At 41.3% G+C, this 20,837-nt stretch overlaps 2 protein-coding genes and 1 non-coding gene across 7 annotated transcripts in view; 2 read left to right on the top strand and 1 right to left on the bottom strand.

The window, feature by feature from the left end:
* The window catches only part of cacnb1 (calcium channel, voltage-dependent, beta 1 subunit), a 67,000-nt gene extending 55,632 nt beyond the window's left edge, over positions 1-11,368 (top strand). For 4 of the 5 annotated variants that reach the window (XM_054740254.2, XM_054740252.2, XM_054740255.2 and 1 more), the window contains 7 exons: positions 825-905; positions 995-1,053; positions 1,129-1,238; positions 7,359-7,510; positions 8,987-9,082; positions 9,172-9,357; positions 10,587-11,368. In XM_054740254.2, coding sequence (XP_054596229.1) covers positions 825-905; positions 995-1,053; positions 1,129-1,238; positions 7,359-7,510; positions 8,987-9,082; positions 9,172-9,357; positions 10,587-11,117 — 1,215 coding nt within the window. In that variant the 3' untranslated portion in view covers positions 11,118-11,368. Of the gene's footprint in view, positions 1-824; positions 906-994; positions 1,054-1,128; positions 1,239-2,613; positions 2,623-7,358; positions 7,511-8,986; positions 9,083-9,171; positions 9,358-10,586 lie in introns of all 5 variants that reach the window. The other variant, XM_070551431.1, reaches the window with a different exon arrangement.
* Positions 11,369-17,513: 6,145 nt separating this feature from the next.
* On the top strand, positions 17,514-19,564 carry arl5c (ADP-ribosylation factor-like 5C). Its single transcript, XM_015948854.3, has 6 exons — positions 17,514-17,689; positions 17,966-18,026; positions 18,104-18,251; positions 18,455-18,538; positions 19,022-19,173; positions 19,290-19,564. The coding sequence occupies exons 1-6, from the start codon at positions 17,644-17,646 to the stop codon at positions 19,336-19,338; spliced, it is 540 nt and encodes a 179-aa protein (XP_015804340.1). The 5' UTR covers positions 17,514-17,643; the 3' UTR covers positions 19,339-19,564.
* Positions 19,565-20,412: 848 nt separating this feature from the next.
* On the bottom strand, positions 20,413-20,484 carry trnac-gca (transfer RNA cysteine (anticodon GCA)). The gene has a single exon. It is a non-coding gene; the product is annotated as a tRNA-Cys (tRNA).
* Positions 20,485-20,837: the final 353 nt, after the last annotated feature.

Raw genomic sequence — 20,837 nt, 5'->3', positions numbered from 1 at the left:
TATGCTCTTGTTTTTGTAAGAAGCATTTTTTTTAGTTCTACATGTAAATGAGTTAAAAGTCGTACACTTTAGAATCTCTGATGGCAGTGTATTCCATTAATCCATCGCAACCATTGAGGAAGCTGGTCTGCCACACGGCCAAAAGCCGTTCTACGTTTGGAAGGCTGCATTTCCCTCTAATGGTGGATCAGGATGAACGGTAGTGATGCCTCTTGGGTTCCTTGTTTTACATTACTGTTTTCTACTTTTCCAATAGACCGTCAATGTCAACGATTGGAAAAGCAGCAAATGTCCACGACAAAATCTTTTAAAGAGCTTCGTAACGTCTGGAGAACCTCTGGTCGAGGCCATTTAAAATGATTGTAAAAATTATGACGGCTTGTTAAAAAAAATATTCCAAAAAGAAACTTTTCCTTAAATCTTTAGCACAGTGCTACTGAATATATAAATATAGCTATAATTCCGTTTGTACATCTTATCGACAACTCCCATCCAACAGCAGGGAAAGAGGGAAGTGTGAAACATGACGTTTGTGTTGAGAGCAGAAGCACGGTCACGAGAGCTCTCCTGACACACCGGCGTCTGCTTTAATTATGAGCACTTTAATTATGCCAGACTGCAGACTCAGAATAGAGGCCAATGCTCCCAGTTAAAAATCACAGTCTTCTTCTGAGCACTGACACACACACACACACACACACACACACACACACACGCACACGATAAAACAAATGAACTCAGAAACCCTTAGAGGGATTTATGCATGAGTGTACCTTCGTGAAGCCGTGCCGAGCGCTAACATGGTTACATCTTTCCTGGCTCAGATGGAGCATGTCCCCCCCTATGACGTGGTCCCCTCCATGAGACCCATCATTCTTGTTGGACCCTCACTGAAAGGCTATGAGGTAAGAATTAAAAATGAACAGTATGTGCTAATCGTAGGCTAATGTCTCTTTTTTTTAATGGAAATAATATGGTTCTGTTATCTTACCAGGTTACAGACATGATGCAGAAAGCACTATTTGATTTTCTGAAACACAAGTTTGAGGGCAGGTAGGACCTCAGCATCATTAAATGATCTGTGATTAATTGGCTCTGGTCTTTATTACTTATGTATCTGGGTTGCAGGATATCCATCACACGTGTGACGGCGGACATCTCTCTGGCCAAACGTTCAGTCCTCAATAACCCCAGCAAACACACCATCATTGAGCGCTCCAGTACCCGCTCAAGCCTGGGTGAGACGGTTACTATGGTTACCAGAACAAGCTATTCAAACGAGACTAGACAGAAGTTAGGGCCTTGTTTTGTTTAGGTTTTTTTTTCTATAGGAGTTACAATTTCTGTTCATTGTGTTTTGTTGCTGAACATCTTTCACTATCTGTGTTTCATCTTTATTGCTTTAAAGGCTTTCTGTTCATTTAGATGGATAGACTCAGCTTCAGTTTTAGTTTTGGGGAATTTTCTCTAGAAATTCTCAGATTTACCCCAGAAATAAAAGCAACATGTCTTTAAATTGGGTTTTAGGGCAGCATCAAACTGTTTTATAGCCTTTGGGCATCATAGAGTCTCAACATCAGACCACTAAAGCCACGCTCACACTGCTGGTCTTAAAGCTGGATGTTTTGCTGAAATCCAGTTCTCTGAGTGGTTGTTTACATTTGAAGAGAAATGCAGCAGCCCTCTGACTCCGGTTTGACCCAGTTTGCAGCATGCTGTGTTTACAGAAGTAAACAGTAACAGCTGGATCCCTGTGGCCAGGGAACACCTTGTGGTCTTCCAGGTGGAACTGTGGACAATGTCTCTGGAGAGTATCTGTGACTTTAAATATGTGGAGTAAAATATTCCAGCTAAACACATCAATTTTAACTGGAACGATTGGATGTTTATGATGAAAGGGAGTAAACAGGTGTAAAACAAAAAGGCCCTGGCTCCAACTGCTCTGATTAAAGTGTTCGCAGGACACCTGCAGCAGAGAGGAGAGGCAGTTTAAAAGGACAGAATTTCCTCCTCTTTTGACCAACTGAAGGACTTCCTGAACATATTTATACGATACAAATTAGGGATGCAACGATACCACTTTTTTCCAAACCGGTACGATACCGATACTTGGGTCTGAGTACTCGCCGATACCGATTACCAATACCGATACTTCTACCACACAAAAAAATGCACTGATTTGGAATACAGATTTTATTTTCTTCTCTGCTTTCAACAGGAAAAGACTGTGAGGTAGATGAAAAGTAAAATATATGAATGGAAATCATCACAAAACTAAAATATGTATTAGGCGAACAGAAATGACAAGTTACAGTGAAGCCATTTTCAAGCAACTGCATTGGTATCGGTTAACTTTTACCGATACCGATACTGGTATTTGTATCGGTGCCGATACCGATAACCAGTATCGTATCGGTGCATCCCTAATACAAACAGACACCGGATGTACTTCCACCATCTATGTACCTGATCAAAAAGCTTTTATACCAGCTCTGAATGAGTCTGATCTGGCACCCTCTCTTTTTTTTCATCCTGTCTTTCCTGCCCTTTACCCATCCTCCCCCTGCTCTCCCACCACCCATCCTCCTCCTCTTCCTCTGTCTTTTGATTCAGACGTACTGGGTACGTATGCTCTCCTTGGAATAGAACAATGAAACCTCTCTCCCTGCTTCTTTCTTTTTCTTCTAACTGTATTCATCATCTGCTCATACATCGCTCGTCTGCCTGTCTGCTTGCCTGTCAGTTTCTCTGTTCCTCATATATTTCTGTGACAGCCCGAGGTCGGTAACAAGAAGAGAAGGAGTGAAGCAAGCCCAAGCAGGAAGAGAGGGCAGGAGAGTGGCTGGAAGCCGCTCTGAAAGCGTTACCCATAACGAACCGCCGTAAAGCTGTTGAGGAAGGATTTGCCTCCTTACAGATTTCTTTCGGTTTTGCTTTTTTTGTCGTTTAAGCGTTTTTCTGATGAATTTAAAAAAGTGTAATACTAGACAAAGATAACCTGAGTAAAAACAAATGATACTTTTTTAATGGTTTATTATTAAGGTTTATTAAATGGTCATTTAGTAAAGGGAACAACACTATCCAAGCAAGCTTAGCCTGTGCGGAAAAAGTAATTGGTACCCCCACCCCTCACCATGGTAAATCAACGTGGTAATTAACAGAGGTGGAAAGAGTACTAAAATTTCCTACTTAAGTATGAGTACCAATACTTTGATAAATTTGTACTCAAGTACAAGTAAAAGTACTTGCCTAAATTTTTACTCAAGTAAAAGGAAAAAAGTATCATAAATAAAATGTACTCAAAGTAAAAGTTACTTAGTTACATTTTTGTCAGCGTAAGAATGGCTACATCTAAGTAGTGCAAAATCACAACGCCAGATCACTATTTGCTCGTACACACACACACACACACACACACACTAGGGGTCGACTTCACTTCTCTGTAGTGACTTTTTATGCCTGTCATCGACTAGTCGCTGTCACGTGATAATGACTCCTCGGAAAAGACAGCAGGTGAAGAGCTCCTGTGCGTCGGGAGGCAACGCGCTGTGCCAAAGCGTCGGTACTGACACCCGCCGTAAGACGGACATTTAACCAAATTGTGACGTTTACCCTCTTGCAATTTAACCTTCCCCTCACCCCCATCCTAACCTTAACCAGCTTGCGCATGCAAAGCTCTGATTGTTGGCGCGCTCCAGACATCTGCGTCCTGAGCACGGCCACAGTAACATTATCGAATCAGGTGTCGCCACCTCAAAAACTAATTTAACACGCGATTGTTCATGTCGGCTCATTTTCTTTTATGTTTTCTGTCTTTTATTCATTTATTTGTGCCTGATGCTTTTCGCTGCTGTGGATCGGGGCGCATCACCTGTTTATTACTTATCAGTAATCTATTATCTGCCTCACTGATGCGACCGGCGAGAACTCCGCTGTTTTTGCGGTCGGTAGATCTTTTAGAACTGCAGTTCACAGGTAACGCATAAGGTGAATATATATGAAGGCAGGTAGCAGTTTTTCTTTAGGATTGAGAGGAGATGCAGGACGATAATAAACAGACAGGACAGAAAAATTGTCAAATAAAAACAAGTTAGTTTTTGTACCTGGTGGTTGCAACAAACAGACACCATTGAAGGTAATCAGAAGTGAGGAACAAAGCAGCAGGAACTCTGAGAGGCTGCAGGCGCATCAGTGAGTTTGCGGCCACTGTGCGGGGGGAGGGGGGAGGGGGCTGAAGCAGAAACTACCGTTGTTAAAAGAAATGTGTTTAACTTTGAAAATGTGGGCGCAATTTTAATTGTCAAAAACTCCAGCGAACCTACCGACCCCCCCCCCCCCCCCCCCCCCACACACACACACACACACACACACACACACCCGCTTCAGGTGTATGACGTAAGATAAGATAAGATAAGATGACCTTTATTAGTCCCACAAGTGGGAAATTTGTTTCGTTTACAGCCAAGCAAAGTAAAAGTAAAAGTTATGCTGAAGAGGGAGAAAAACATTAAAATACAATACAATAAAACCGACCGCAATGTGATAAAATAAAATCAATACAATAGACAGTTTATACCTTAAGAATGGGTTAAAAAGTAATAAATAATAACCATACTAGATACAGCTAGAAATACAGAGTACACTTCAACCGACAGATTTGTTGTAAAGTCTGACAGCAGTGGGGAGGAAAGACCTACGGAATCTCTCTGTCCCACACCTTGGGTGCCGCAGTCTCCCACTAAAAGAGCTGCTCATAGCTGTCAAAGTTACCTGCATGGGATGAGAGATATTATCCAACATGGATGACAGTTTAGCTGTCATTCTCCTGTCACTCACCACCTCCACAGGGTCCAGGGGGCATCCTAGAACAGAACTGGCCCTGCGGATCAGTCTGTTCAGCCTCTTCCTATCCCCCGCAGAGATGCTGCTGCCCCAGCAGACCACACCATAAAAGATGGCCGAGGCCACAACAGAGTCATAAAAGGTCTTCAGGAGAGGGCCCACTACTCCAAATGACCTCAGTCTCCGTAGTAGGTACAGCCTACTCTGCCCTTTTCTATACAGGGCATCTGAATTATGAGTCCAGTCCAGTTTATTGTTCAGATGGACCCCAAGGTACCTGTAACTGTCCACAGTCTCAATGTCCATGCCCTGTATGCTCAGTGGTTGAAGCGAGGAATGCGTATGCCTACGAAAGTCTATCACCAGCTCCTTAGTTTTGCTGGCATTAATCTGTAGATAGTTCAGCTGGCACCAGTCCACAAAGTCCTGAGTCAGTCTCCTGTACTCCTTGTCATCCCCATCCTTGATGAGACCCACAATCGCAGAGTCATCCGAGAACTTCTGCAAGAAGCACTGATTTGAGTTATAGGAGAAGTCTGCAGTATAGATTGTAAAAAGGAACGGAGCCAGAACCGTTCCCTGGGGGGCCCCCGTGCTGCAGATGACACTCTTCATCAACAATTAGTCAATTAGTCAAAGTCGACTCGATTTTCATTACTTGACTGTCGACTTTTAAAAAATTAAGTCATGCAGCCCCTAACACACACACACACACACACACACAGCAGTATTTTAGAGTCATTTGAATGACTAGTTAAACTACACTGAACTGCTTTTGTAATTATTGAATCTCTTATTCTGGAGTAAAACAAAGAAACAAGCTAAATCATCACATATCTATGGCATCAAGGAGCATCTTCTGAGTTCAAACACAGGGATGGAGCACAATGTTTATACCTGAACAGTATCAGGTTGTTTTAACTCACAGAGGCCTGCAGGTCTTCTGTTTTATGAGCAAAGTGCTGATATCTGCTTGTTATGAGCGCTAAACGTTATTTTGCCGCTGCCGTGCGGAGCGGTAGGGAAACACATTTCAAATGTCTTTACACGTCTTTACAGTAAGTATACAAAAAAATTTAATATGTAATGGGAAACAGGCTTCAACGTAAGTGGTTGTTTTCCGCTTGGTCCTAGTGCTCAACCAGTGTCTATATAAAATTACGTAATGTTGTTTTTGGACGGTAAACCCCCCCCCCACCCCAAAACTACGTCTATGACTACCAGACATGCGTAGGTAACAAATCACTTCAGCAGAGGCTGTGTGACAACATGAAGCTGGTTAAACGACCTCTAAAAGCAACACATTGTGCCTCATTCTAAATTGAGAACAACCCAGAAAGACATCTGGGCTCTGCAGGCCTTAGTTAGTTCAGGTTAAGCTCACGCTTCAACATTAAGAAAGAGACAACTTCAACACAAGAGGGCAAGATCCAGGAACAAAACTGCTGACTTAACAGAACACAAAGACCCATCTGACATTTACTAAAAATATTTGAATGATCCCCAAAACCTTTGAGAAAATATTCTAAATCATTTTGCTTTAGCTAGTCTGTCTGGAGTTCTGGGCTAGAAGAAATGTGTAAGGGGACACTGTATTTTGTGTTCTGACTCCTCTACCTTCAAATATTCCCCAGAGATCTAACTCATAAAGTCCTAAATAATAAGTTAATCTCAGAGTTTTTTGGTTAGGTTCACATAAACTTCACCTGCCGTTTCTTTGAAAGAGTTGAAGTTGATGTTTCTTATCAGCATGCAGAAGCCCCGCTTGGCTTCGGGTTTTAGTTCATTACTTCTCAGCCCTCTGGAGGCTGCAGAAATGTGTGCAAGCAGCATCGCTCTGCAGATTGCTTTCCTTCCTCTATCTCCCACCACTGTTGGATTGGCAGCACACACACACACACGTTGAGCTTTAACCAGGCAGGCGAGGTGCCTTCTGGTTTCCAGTTTAAGTCCCTCCCCTTCAACAGGCTGAAAAAAATGTCAAAAGGCTGACTGCTTAGGCTGATGTCGAGGAACGATGAAAACAAAACACCACAACCATCCATAGAGTTGAATGGCTCACACGGTAGAATAATTCCTGTTACTAGTGCTAACAGAAACTGATGCGCCATATATATTTTTGTTTTTATAGTCTCTGTTTTAATGGTTTTACTGTAAGCTAGCAAAAGCATCACAGGCAACTCATTACTAAGTGCTGCCTTTCATCAGTTTTATTTACACAATCTAAAAGAACACCTGAACCGTCTGAAGGTGGCCGCTGAATGAGGATGCTGCAGTGTTCCATTTAGCTTTGCATAAATGGAACTTAATCTGTGGTCCAATCGGATTTGTGTGCTCGGAAATGTTTATGTGCATTTTTGTGTTTCTAAAACATTGAACATGCATGAGTGACTACTAACATGTTGGTTGCTGTGCACAAGGTGGAGGATTTTCGGCTTCTTGAGGAGTGGAGTAGAGCTCTCATACTTTTCTGTTTTGTTGTATTTATGTGTTCTGTCTGCTTCCTGGGCCTTCAGCCGAGGTGCAGAGTGAGATCGAGCGTATCTTTGAGCTGGCCCGCACCCTCCAGCTCGTTGCTTTGGATGCAGACACCATCAACCACCCATCTCAGCTGGCTAAGACCTCCCTTGCTCCCATTATTGTCTATATCAAAATAGCCTCACCCAAGGTAAGAATACAGATAATAGATTACTGATAGATTACTGATAAGTAATAAACATTATTATATTTAAAGCTCTTTTTCTGAGCTTTTTTTACACCCAAGAATTGAATCATTTTTCTGTCTTTATTTTTTTCCTGAATTAAATGATTTCAGATAATTAAAGAAAACAAAAAATGCCATGTGCTTTAGACGGTAAATGAGTGTGCAAGTAAACCCTGTATCATTTATGGCTTTTCTAGTACAAGCCCAAACCTAAAAAAAAATCATTAAGAAAATTAGTTAAACTTTTATAAATTTAAAGTAGGGGTGGGATTGAATTAAAAATGTATATAATTAATTAGAAGCTTTGTAATGAATTAATCTTGATTAATCACAATTTAATGGTTCAAAACAGTTTGTGCCCAAGCAATTTGTTTATATTAAATAAAAAAGTTAGTGAGGCACAGATGACACACCCACACTTTGAACAGTATATTTCTGAAACCTCGAGGTCTATTTGATTACTCATTATAAAGGTAACCATTGTGGGATTTGTTGGGATGTGTACATATTAGTAAATGTACTATTGATAAAGTATATGGACGTAGAACATTGTAAATTGTAATTGTTGGATACTGAACTGAACACTAGGTAGCAGCAGAGCACCGCTAATATATATAAAGGTGTAGTGTAGAGTTCAGGGGAAGTTCTGCTGACATTTCCGAGATTAATGCTGTGTGTATGCTTGTCCTTCCTGCTGTTCTTCCTTCTGTAATAGTTCATAAAAGTTTGTATGGATAAAGTTACTGCCTGCCTGCTTTCAGCCAATTACAAAACATAAACCAGTTGATTTTCTTTTCTTCCTTTTCTGTTTATAAAGTGTGATTTGTCATAATTAATTTAATTGTAGTTTTAGTTGTGTCTGGAGCCCATAAAAAAGGTTGTATGGTCCTGTAGCCCAGGTTCTGTAGTTTTGTTAGAGATGCAGCATGATGATATTTATTGATATATTGGGTGTACATTTTATGCTAGACTTTTCCTCCCATTTGGGCTCAATGCGGTGAATTTTTAATGCTTATTTTTTCTAATTAATTAATTGTAATTAATGTAATAAATTTCAACCGCTAATTTAAAGATATATTTTTTGAAAATTATACAAGGACGGTGTTTATCCCCGTTCTTTAACAGAGTCTAACGTACTCGAGCATTCATGTTCATCACTTCTCTTGTTTTCAAAGGAAATGTACTATGCTTGTCATGTCAAATACTCCAGTTTTATTCCCTTTACTTAGAAGCTAAACACATTCTTGGTTCACATGAATATAAATCTAAATATTTAAATTACAAATGCAAGAATAATAATAAATAATATCAGTAATAAAGAACAGGAAAAGAAAATCTGAAAACCAAATGAATTTCAAAAAGTCCTAAATCTTGCACAATTTGATGCATTTTAGCTTTTATTCTTTTTACTGTTAGTAATTCATTTTTTTGATTGTGCAGGTTCTCCAAAGGCTCATAAAGTCCAGAGGGAAATCCCAGGCCAAACATTTAAACGTGCAGATGGTTGCAGCAGACAAGCTGGCTCAGTGCCCACCTGTGGGTTCTGCTTTAGAACAAAAAGTTATTCGCTTAAATTCATACATTTGGCTTCAAATGAACTAGTGTGGTTGCTTTGTGTGATGTAGGAACTGTTTGACATCATCCTGGATGAGAACCAGCTGGAAGATGCATGTGAACATCTGGCTGATTACCTGGAAGCCTACTGGAAGGCAACACACCCACCCAGCAGCAACCCTCCCAACCCCCTGCTGAACCGCACCATGGCCACGGCGGCCCTGGCCGCCTCCCCTGAGCCTGTCTCCAACCTGCAGGTACAGGTGCTCACCTCTCTGCGCAGAAACATGGATCTGTGGCCTGACATGGACGGTGCTGTAGCCAGAGAGGGAAGAGAGGAAGAACACGCTCTCTGAAGTCCATCTGCCCACTCCGGCGACTTGACCCAAACTCAGCAGCTCTTTAGACATCAAGGAAGAGCGCAGTAACTTCCTGTTTATGCTGTAAATGTTTTTATTTAAGAAAAGCACAGGACCGATAAGTATTTAAAAACACATTTTACTTAACAATCAAATGTGCTAAAAAGAAGCTAATTCTCACACACGAACAGCTAGTTTAGAAAACGAGTTTCCCTTTTTTAAAACTGTGAACTGAACTCGAAGCACTGGACGCTGCCCCCGAGGCCCCGTCCATTTCACCGCAGTCACGAGTAAAAAAAATATTTGCTGCCCTCCTCTCGTTATCTCAGTGGCCTCGTTTCTTTAGCGCTTTTTCTTCTTTGAGAGGAGAATCCAGTTTGCTATCCTCCTCCGCGTTGCCATGGTACCGCCCCCTGAAAACAGCAAGTCATATCTGCCTCTTCAGATAGAAGGGCTTAGATTGGTGGATGCCTTTTCTAACACTCTAACCAGTCAAATTAGATGAGTAACAGCCTTAGACTAATCAGGTTTGTTGCTCCCTCCTAATCACTGCCGGTAACTCATTAACAATAATGAGCTTTAGACGGTTAAATAGATTTATGACAATGAGAGCATGGCTCTCAAGCAATGATGATGTTGCACCAAATGGATGTCTACCATTTTTATACTGTCAGAGAGGCAAAGTCATTAAAAAATGAAGGATTAAACTCTGTTTTACTTTAAATTAGTCCGTCCCCCCCCCCCCCCCCCCCCCCCCCCCAAATTCATGTCATCAGATTAAGATGACGGGCTCCAGAGATGGGCAAATGTCATTTGGATAGTTTTTTATTAGCTTTGTCAGCCAGCAGATGGCAGTGTTGTAACGGTAGATATTCTGTGATTGAATGAAAGTTTGGGTTTGCTTTTGCTTTTATGGTTTTAGGATAATCCGTTCAAAGAAATAATATTATGGTTTTTGCACATGCCTGTGTATGGAGTATTGTGTGTATGCACTGTATAAACTCTGAGTGGTCGAGTAGCAAATTTAACATGTGTTTGTTTGCATCTGCTGACTAACTACTCACAGTTTGGTCTGCTGTTTGCTTCCCTGCATGGTTTTTCTTTGGCATGGGTGTGACTGGCTGCAGGGTTCATACCTGGTGCACGGTGAGCAGAAGCGCGAAGGGGTTCCGGCAGAGAGCGGTGGGAGCAGCACTCTCCACGACTACCACACAGAGCTGGGAGGAAAGCCACACCAGCAGCAAATGTACCTGCGCTCGTCTCGTGGTCAGCTGAGAGGGGGGAGTGGGAGAGGCCTGTCGCGGCAAGACACCTTCGACTCTGAGACCCAGGGCAGCCGGGACTCGGCCTACACCGAGGCCGGCGACTCCTGCATGGACATTGAGACTGACCCTTACGAAGAGCCTGAACCGTACCGGGGGAGTGGGGGCAGCCGCCTCCACCTGGCGCAGCATCACGGGCGACAAGCCTCCTGGGAGGACGAAGGTGCCGAGCCAGACCAGGAGAACCTGAACCACCCCTCCACGCCTAGCCAAATGCAGCCGCACGGTCGGGCCAAGCTGAGGGAGCGTTACTGCCAGGACCCCGTGGACACGGGTTCCCACGTGTCCCGCAACAAGAACCAAGATGACTGGGCCAAGGACGTGTACATCCACTGAATGCTGATCTCATCCCAGAGCAGCTGCCGACTGATGACAGCGAGAGAATAGAAAGGGAAGGCTGTTTGGTTCTGGTTTTAGGACACTAAAGACACTGGGTTTGGGGCCACGCCAGTCAGGCTAACTTCAACAGCCAGATGCCATTCTCATCAAGTTATTCTTGCAAATCAGTTTATTCATGTTTTTGAAGAAATGAATTAAATGTTAATTATGTTAATACTGCATGAATATCATGAATTTCTTTACTGACAGCACAAGGACAGGATATGCTATGGTCATAGATCTACGATTGCCATCTGTTCAACCCAGGCTCCCCTTTGGTTGTGAGGTGTGAAGGCTGACGGGGCTGTTTTCTGTCATGTCCGTCCTCTGCAGTCTTAAACAGGGTCTAATATTACTGTTCCACTGTACCGTGTCAGGGTTTCTCTTTATACTTCACTACTTTAGACTTCCAGGACTCCCACAGGGTTCCCGAAGTCGTGGAGCCTCTTGTCTTTACTCTTTCGTCGCCCAGACATTAAAAGTCTGGTAAAGCAGTTTCCAAATTTAAACAAACTTCATCCTCTCATCTCTCACAAATTAAAAAAATACACTCCAAAGATGTTTACTTCTTCCCTGACTTGGTTGGGATTCTGCAGACATATGAACCTGTCCTCCCATTCCTTCTTCATGGGTACAAGAGGACGCGGTCAGTATTCACCTGTGCTGCAGACTCGCAGCAGCACTCGGTTGTGTGAATGATGTGTCCTGCCTTAGTCTCTCCCACCTTAAGACACAATTATTTCCTGGAAAACTTCAATCACAAGTGCCGGAATGTCTCGCCAAGCCATGTCCACCACAGAGTGGGATGTCTTAAACTCTCGTTACACTCGTTTGTTTTCATACCACGTTTTTGTGTCTCTGTGTCTTGGCTACTCTGAAATGTAGCCTGCTGCTGTTTTGCGCAGATCTCTCATGTCCTTTTTCTTTGCACCAGCCTTATTGTCTGTTTTGAAGAGCTAATGGTGATATAGAAGTACATGTATGTGAGGTTAATCACTCCAAACTTCCACTTAAAATTGCTAGCTTGTCCGACAATAAATGCCACTCTCTTTTCACTCCTGATTTCCGACTGAATTAGTGTTGTTGGGTTTTTGTTTCTGTGAACATTTGCATTTTAAAATCTTCAGTTCTTGTTAGGTAGTAGGAGGAATATCGTGTGGGGGAGGGGGTAGGATCAGCTTTGGTCTGTACTCGGTTATCTAAAACGGAGGACCCACGAATGTCTTTGGTGGGCCAGTTCGGCCCGCCCTGTCTTCGCTGAATAAGTAAATATTTAATAATGATCAGTAAATAATGTTATTGTTGCGTTATCGCAATTGTTAAAATATGAAATAATATGTATCATTGGTGCCTGATTGTAGCTTCATTTTGCTTTTTCTGCCTTTCATTTTTAATCTGTGGATAAATTCATATTTTAATTAAAATTTTCAAAAGAAAATGTCACAGTTGTTTTTTCTTTTAACTGTCAAACAGAATTTCTGCTGTAGTGACTAGCAGGGAAGATTCTAGACTAACATTAGAGGGTGGGCAGGCTGGGGTGGGGATGGCTGCTCTGTTAGACAGAGACGCCACAAACATACCTTTAAGTATTTAAAATTTAGGGAGCAATTACAACAACATAATAACATCACTTCCATTATGGCCACTTTATTTACAAGCAGCTTTGCAGCTGCATTATCGGAGTTGTTAATCTCAGTGATGATGTGAAAATATTTGTCTAAGCGTCTGTTTTTGATTTCAGATAAAGGAATTCACATTCTTTTATTCCACGTCTACAACAAAAAATCTGTACCTGCTTCAGCTCTGCCCTCAGCAGGGGGGCCAAGCTTGCTTTCAGGGTGGCACTGGGCCACCCTGGACCCCCACCCCCAAACCGCCCCTGTGTGACTCTCAGGGTTTGAAATGTTTCTTTAATCTGGTGGAAAGTTTGGAAAATAGTGGCGAAAGCATTAACGTGTATTTATTATTCCGAAATCAACACAAAAATAAAACCAGAAACGTGACCCACACCCTGTGTTCTAAAAGGCCCAGATTAGTTCAACTTCCAGAGAAATATACTTTGTTATGTGGAACATTCCTCTCTATTTCATTTTCTGTTTAGCATTTATGAAACAAATAAACCTCCCAAACAGTAAACTGTTCACACACACCAGGTGTACGTTATGTGTAGAGGGGAAACATTAAAAGTCAGCATGTGCAGGAAGTGGTTTGTGCTTCTTGCACTGTTGGTTTCAAATTATCTATGACTTGATAATAATTTGCATGAGTGGCAACTTTTCAGTTGTTTTTGTCTGACGCGTTTGTGGGCCTTACTTCAGCACAACCAGTGCAACCAGATGGTATTCAATTTTCAATTCAATTTTATTTATATAGCACCAAATCACGACAAGAGTCGTCTCAAGGCACTTCACATAATAAACATTCCAATTCAGGTCAGTTCATTAAGCCAATCAGAAAAAATGTTTCCTATATAAGGAACCCAGCAAATTGCATCAAGTCACTGGCATATAGCGACAGTGGAGAGGAAAACTCCCTTTTAACAGGAAGAAACCTCCAGAGGATCCTGGCTCAGTATAAGCAGCCATCCACCACGACTCACTGGGGATCGAGAAGACAGAGCGCACACACACACACACACATGCACGCGCACGCACGCACACACCAAGCAATGTGTCTATGGTTACATTGTGATTTCTTAGTAAATATTCTATTTGGTGAGAGATGAACTTTATTGTATTTATCCTAGTGAATCTATAGTTAAATGGCTAAACTAGTAGCACATCCAACGTCAAGGAAAGCAAAAAGCCATTATCAGGAGAGGGAGAATGTTTAAGTGGTTAGCAGCAGTGTGCTGGACGATGGCCCCCTCCCCGAGGCCACCACAGCTCAGCAGAACATCATTGTAGCTTCTTCTGGGGAGAAAAACACTTAGAGAAAAAATAAAGTTAACAGCTGAAATTGCAGAAAATAATACAGTTAAAGAGCAGATTGTAGAAGAAAGTAGTAGAGTGTGAAAAGTGGTCAGTGTGTCCTCCAGCAGTCTAAGCCTATAGCAGCATAACTACAGAGATAACTCTGGATAACCTAGCCTTTTAGTTGGAGGCATGTTGGAGGCAGGGCAAGGGAGAACCGTCTTTACCGACTGTACACTCCACCTCCCTGTACTCCCCCACTTGTCCAGATCTAGGCTAACATCAGATTTTAACCATAGGCCCTATCAAATAAAAATGTTTTAAGCCTAGTCTTAAAAGTAGACAAGGTGTCTGCCTCACGGATTAAGGCTGGGAGCTAGTTCCGCAGGAGAGGAGCCTGATAACTAAAAGATCTGCCTCCCATCCTAATTTTAGATGTTCACCAAAATACTCAGAATAACAATCATTAGGGAACCCCTGCAAAGATTAAAGCAGATGTAATCAACTTAACAAATTTAATTGTTAAAATGGTTTGAGTTAAATAGCTGTTGTGGCTGCCCTCTGCCACCTAAACTGGATCACTTCTTGGTAACACTTGCACATTTTTAAGAGAGGCCTGTCAAAAGATTGGTCCAAATATGTTGGAGATCTAACAATAGATCTTCTTTCTCCACATGTAATCGCAAACATATGACTGTGTAACAGAGGAAATTCTGTTACAAGTGGCTATTTTTACATTTTTCACACCATGGGGTTAACTTAAATCCTAGCAGCAATGATTGACACGTCACACATGTCTTATTTTAAAAACTGTTTATTGGTTCCTCCTCCGACCGCTGTCCGGTCCAATTCACAGACTGTGTTGGACTTTCTTTATCTTCCTGCACCTCAGCTTGATGGGAACATTAATCTCTTCCTGACAAGGTCTTTATCCTCACTTTCAGCTGTCTCTGTTTGGAAACATACATCATAAGCACTTGTTTCAAATCATGAACCTGACTATAATCTTAGAACAATGAATGTCAACTGGCAGCCTGGGGACCACACCCGGCCCGCCAGACCTTTCCATCCCCCCCCCCCCCCCCCCCATTATTAGAATAGAGATAATGCGTGTTCTACTTTTTCTATGTCAATGAAGCAAACTGAAAAACAACCTTTAACCAGCAACGACCACAAACTCATCTCTCGTTCAGCATTTTTAAAAATTTAATCTGCAGTTCTTAGAATCTCCGTTTTGCACTTTCCACTGTAATAGTGCTTAACTGCGGTGTCTTGACAAAATTTGCTCCTGCAAGCAACACATGTACAGGAAAGCAATATTTACCCGATTGATAGGCAGAGTCAGCTGAAAGAATCACAGTTAAGGAAGGAAACAAACTGAATAAGTAAGATAAAGTTACATAAAATGCTTTCTTGGAGAAAAATAACAAAGGATTAAGCACTTTTTTTGGCAAATGCACTGTTAACCCATTAAGTAGAGCTTACAAACTCTTTTCTAATTGATGAATGGTTATTTGAGTGAGTGCAGTGGACTGCAATCAATACACTTGAACTCTTTTTTAATGAAATAGAAGTTTTGAGTTGAACGTTGCTACAGAGTTGGCATGCTTGAGAGAGCTGAACTGCTTCACAAATAGGAAGCCTAATATGTCACGGTCTTCCCCTAGTGGCTTGGGTTAGTAAAGGAAATGGGAAGGAAATGAACATCAACACTGACAAATGCTAAATAAATGAACAAAATAATTATTCTGGAAGGAAAATTGATATATCAAATATTAATAATTTTAGACTTATAATGATAACCTTTATTTTAGAAAGCCTCTTGCTCTCACCGTGTCTGCTGGAAATACTCTGCCTTGAACAAATCTAGATGAAGACAGTCCTAGAACATCCGTTTCTTTAAAGGTGTTTAAAATAGCTGATGTTTTTTCAGAGGAATGCCCCAAGAACGTTTTATGTTATCCTAACTGCGTTCAGTCAGGAGCAGTGTGGTATAAGCCTAACTGAAGGAATTCCTCCTGGTTTCTTTTTCCTGCGGCTGTGTTTTGGCTCTTTCACTGTTATATTCTTACAAAAAGAGTTACATCGGTTAGAATGTTAGTTTTAATGCTTTAGCAGCTGGTCTAAGACAAGTCCTTTATTTATTGACTTCTAAAGGCAAAGAGAACAAACGTGTTTAGTCGTCGGTTAGAAGTACAGTGTGTGACCGCTTTCTGAGGTTCTGTTGATTAAGTTTTTTTAACTATCTGGAAGAGGCTGTAGGTCACATTAAAATGATTTTCTAGGAAAAAAATTAAACTATTGAATAAAGGCTTTAACTAATCGATTAGTCGAGGTCATCGGATCCATATAAACACAATTCAGGGAAATACCAGAACTGTCCAATAAAAATCCAGGGGATTTCTTTAACTGCAAACATTTTCTTTCGGTTCGTGCATGGCAACGGTACAGGGACAATAAACTGTCTCACTTCCCTTTTCCATATTAGGTCACGAGATGTGCGTACCCTGTGACCAGCTCTGACGTCATGTGACAGACAGCCGCCCTGTTCCTGAAGATGCCTTCATGTCGAGCGGAGTAATACTACATGGATCTGTTTGGGCGTTTTTGTTGTTTACTAATTGTGTTTGGAAAAAAAATATTTATTTATTTATTTATTTATTTATTTTTGCACTTTCAATTTAAAAAGAACATGCGGCAGAGATCTGAATAAGGAAAGGGAAAATTAAAACTTAAATTGATAAAACGTCTACATGACACAGAATTCAAATGATAATTAGTAATACGTCTTTGAGGAGAGTTTGAGTAGTTTTGAATTTAATTAATTATTAATATTAATAGCAACTGAAACTTTTAAAAAAAGGGAAACCTACGGGATTTTTTCCCCAATTTGCACAAATTCCCAGTTCACACTTGTGTTGTCCATTATTGTTACATAAAAATGTACCATGGCTACAAAAAAGTTATTCTGCTGTGGCAACCATGAACGTGTAAACCTGGCAAGATATAAGCTTGTTAATGAACTTTAAATAATGTATCAAGAATGGAGTCTAATTGTTTGTAGGTTAGTTGTAAGAGGAAAAAATTACACATATAAAAATGCAAATTGGTTTATTTATAAATCACCTCACACATACATGGTGTTCCTAGCTTAGTCCTGAGGACCACTGTCCTGCGTGCTGTAGACCTTCAGATCCACGGCACGCATTTAACGCAAAGTTAATTTACTATCACAGCATGGTAAGTTTCAGATGACCCAAAACATTATGGTCCGTTCCGTTTAATTAGAAAATAAATAAAACGATCTTCGAGAATTTTGAATACCGGTTTGAATTATAGCATATCCCACGGTCCGTGAATGCACCACCTCAACGTGAACCACCGAGGAATTTCAGAAGCGCCTCCTCCTGACCGCACAGCCAAGTGGAAACGCAAACTGCTATAAACACCGAAACGGAGCAGGTTTCACACTTAGTTGTTGTCGGAAGCTGTAATTAGTCCTCTCCAGACGTCTGGCTCTTTTTTTTTTTTTTAGTTTGTTGTTGTTTTCTCTTCTTCACCTGTTGAACACCATGGGCTTGCTGTTGGCCAAGATGATGGCTGTGTTCGGAGACGCAGGTAAATCACATTCATCAGCTCCTGTGTATATAATATATATTTTTATTTATTTGAAAGTTTAAAGATGAACACACTATATAAAAACACATGAGTGACGTCAGGTTTAATCTCTTTACTGGAGGATTCTATAGTTCTCCAACATGTACCTGTCCTTATCTTATCTGCGTGCCTCATGACTGAATGTTGGAACTGGAACATTTATGCAACTCGTCACGTTTGTTAAGCAGCAGAGTTTAAATGAATTGTAGATGTTGACGTGTTTGACTTTTCCTGCAGAGCACAAAGTCGTCATTGTGGGTTTGGACAATGCTGGGAAGACTACCATCCTCTATCAGTTGTAAGTTATTGAACTTTTTATTTTCTTTTATTGGGTCCCAGGTTTTTGTTTTTTCTAAGTTCAAATCCCACCAACAGTCTGACCAAAGAGGCCGTCCACACATCGCCCACCATCGGCAGCAACGTGGAGGAGATCACAGTTCGCAACACTCACTTCATGGTTTGGGACATTGGAGGTCAGGAGAGTCTCAGAGCCAGCTGGTACTCCTACTACTGCAATACTGAGGTACAACTCGTCTTCTTTCACTGGGTCAAAAGGGAAAACATGAAGCTTCTCCATCCGGAGTAAAATATGAAAATGAAAGCATTACACTGACGGATGCACTGCACACAGTACCCTACCTGGGTTTTTAAAGCGTTAGCTAGTCTGTCACACATGCACATCCGTGTTGTAGCCCGCACTCATGCAGTATATTATGGTCTTTTCAGATTGTCATTCTGGTTGTGGACAGCACTGACCGTGAAAGACTGACTGTAACCAAAGAAGAGCTGCACAGAATGCTCGCACACGAGGTATTTAACACAGTAAAGTTCCTTGTGCATGTTGTTTTTGTTATGGAACAGTAAATGTTCCAAAATGTCAAATACGGCTGAATAAAAGCGTTGAATGCGTTGATAGTTGAGGGCGTGAAGAGGCTCAAAGGAAAGCTCAGTGAGGCGTGTAAGTCTTTGTCATTTCTGACTTGCTTGACGCAGAACTCCTTTGTTGTTCTGCAAGTTCATGTTTTGATATTCGAGACACACTCCCACTTTCAGGGAGTGACTCACTGTGTCACGAATGTAAAACGGGGTAAAATGAACGTGATGAGGACGTCTCGCTTTCGACTTTGTTAGTCAGCGTCCTTAAATGTTCCACTGAAGTTGCCCCCCCCCCCCCCCCCCGCCACCTCCGCCCCCCAGTGTTACTATTTAGGTATTTCCAGAGAAAATAAATTCCACCTATATAGCTGCTGGCCAAACACATTGATGAAGCATATTATTTTGTTTTGATCGTAGGACCTTAAAAATGCAGCCGTTCTGATTCTGGCTAATAAACAAGACATAAAGGGCTCCATGACAGCGGCTGAGATCTCCCAGTGCCTCACACTCGACTCCCTCACAACTCGCTCCTGGCATGTTCAAGCCTGCTGCGCCCTGACAGGAGAGGGGTGAGTACACACCTGGCATCTTTGTATGCTAATTTCACAGATCTCGTTCGGATGGTAAAACGCCTTCACCCTTAACAGTTAACGTCTATTTCACCTCCTTCTTTCTCTTCCTACAGGCTTCCTGCCAGTCTGGACTGGATGAGGTCTAAAGTCGTGGCAAACTAAAACACCTTCCAGGGATTTTACTTCCTCAACCTGAGCCAACACCTCCACCACAGAGGCGGCATTGTCATTATGATTTATAGTGTTTTTGGCCCAATTGATGACATCTGTGGCAGCGCCCAGCACACCTAGTTTGTGTGGGAGTCTACACTTTTCTCTCAGCCTCAGGGTGAAGAAACCTGGAAATTTTTAGGTTTCAGGATTGTTTTCTTTTGTCCAAGACCTGTTTCCTGACAAAGGTTTCCTCAATGCGTGTGGAGGTGCACAGTGATTGCGTAAAACCTCCTGCCTGACTAGAAATATTACATTCTGGTTTGTTCATAACAGTTCTCATTTTTCACTGGGATTTGTTTTTAAATTTAATTTATTTAGAGCAATAAAACATTAAGGAAAGTCAGATTCAGATAAACAAAATGAGCGGACTGTTAGCACTCAAGCACTTTTTTTTAATGTTTTGAGTTGGAAGTAATTAATTTAAAAAATCTTTCTCAATTAGATAACTTGAACCACTCACAACTCCTCATTTAACGCACCTAAATGTTTTAACTGTCTGGTTCTAAACAAGCATTTTAAAAAAAGTTTATGTTTACATAATAATTAAGAGCCTCATATAGCATCCTCTGTGTTCTCCCGACAGCCGCTGTCGAAAAATAAATCAAAAATCAATGTTTTATGTCATAGATTAACAGCGGTTTTATTCTGAAAATGTTTGATCATTTATTTATGATTTTTCTCTGAACAAAGTTATAGTATTTAGTCCATTACTAGAATTTCCTGACTGGGAAATGAAGCTTGCTGCTAAAGACATTGAGTCTTAAAATGTATATATAAATATATATATATATATATATATATATGTGAAATAAATATTTTTATTGTAAGCCTTTGTGTGCCTGTCTGTATTCTGACTGTCTGTTTAAATAGAAACAGGAAGGACAGATCTGAGATGTGCTGTTGTGATTGATTATGAAACTAAAATACAGACATATTCTAGCTCATATTTCTACATTTGATATAATACAAGCAGAATCCATTTCTTAATCAAACTGTGAAATAAATAATTAATTTTGATGGTCCAGGGGGCATCCGGATTTGAACCGGAGACCTCTTGATCTGCAGTCAAATGCTCTACCACTGAGCTATACCCCCGTGTGAAAAACACCGTCACAATTATGAATTATTTTTTGCTAATACTAGTTTTTTATAATCTTGTTGATTACGAACGTTTAATATAAATTCACAGTCGTAGCATGATATTGACGTCTACGTGGCAAAAATAGCCTTTTAACTTTATAAAATTGTTCCAACGGCATCCGTACCGAGCCCACGGACACCACAGACATCATGTACGTAGACGCGACTGGAGCTTGCGTGGCAGCGAGCCGCCACCTTGGGTGGGTTCTTAATCCCCCCCCCCCCCCCCCCCCGTGCATTTATTACTACTGAAGGTGCTTACCCGACTGAAAACACATTATATTATGATATTTAACAAAAACACTCAT

The sequence above is a fragment of the Nothobranchius furzeri genome, chromosome 5 (genome assembly GCF_043380555.1).
Source record: "Nothobranchius furzeri strain GRZ-AD chromosome 5, NfurGRZ-RIMD1, whole genome shotgun sequence".
In the NCBI taxonomy this organism is placed as follows: Eukaryota; Metazoa; Chordata; class Actinopteri; order Cyprinodontiformes; family Nothobranchiidae; genus Nothobranchius; species Nothobranchius furzeri.
This window is presented reverse-complemented; position numbering and strand designations above follow the sequence as displayed.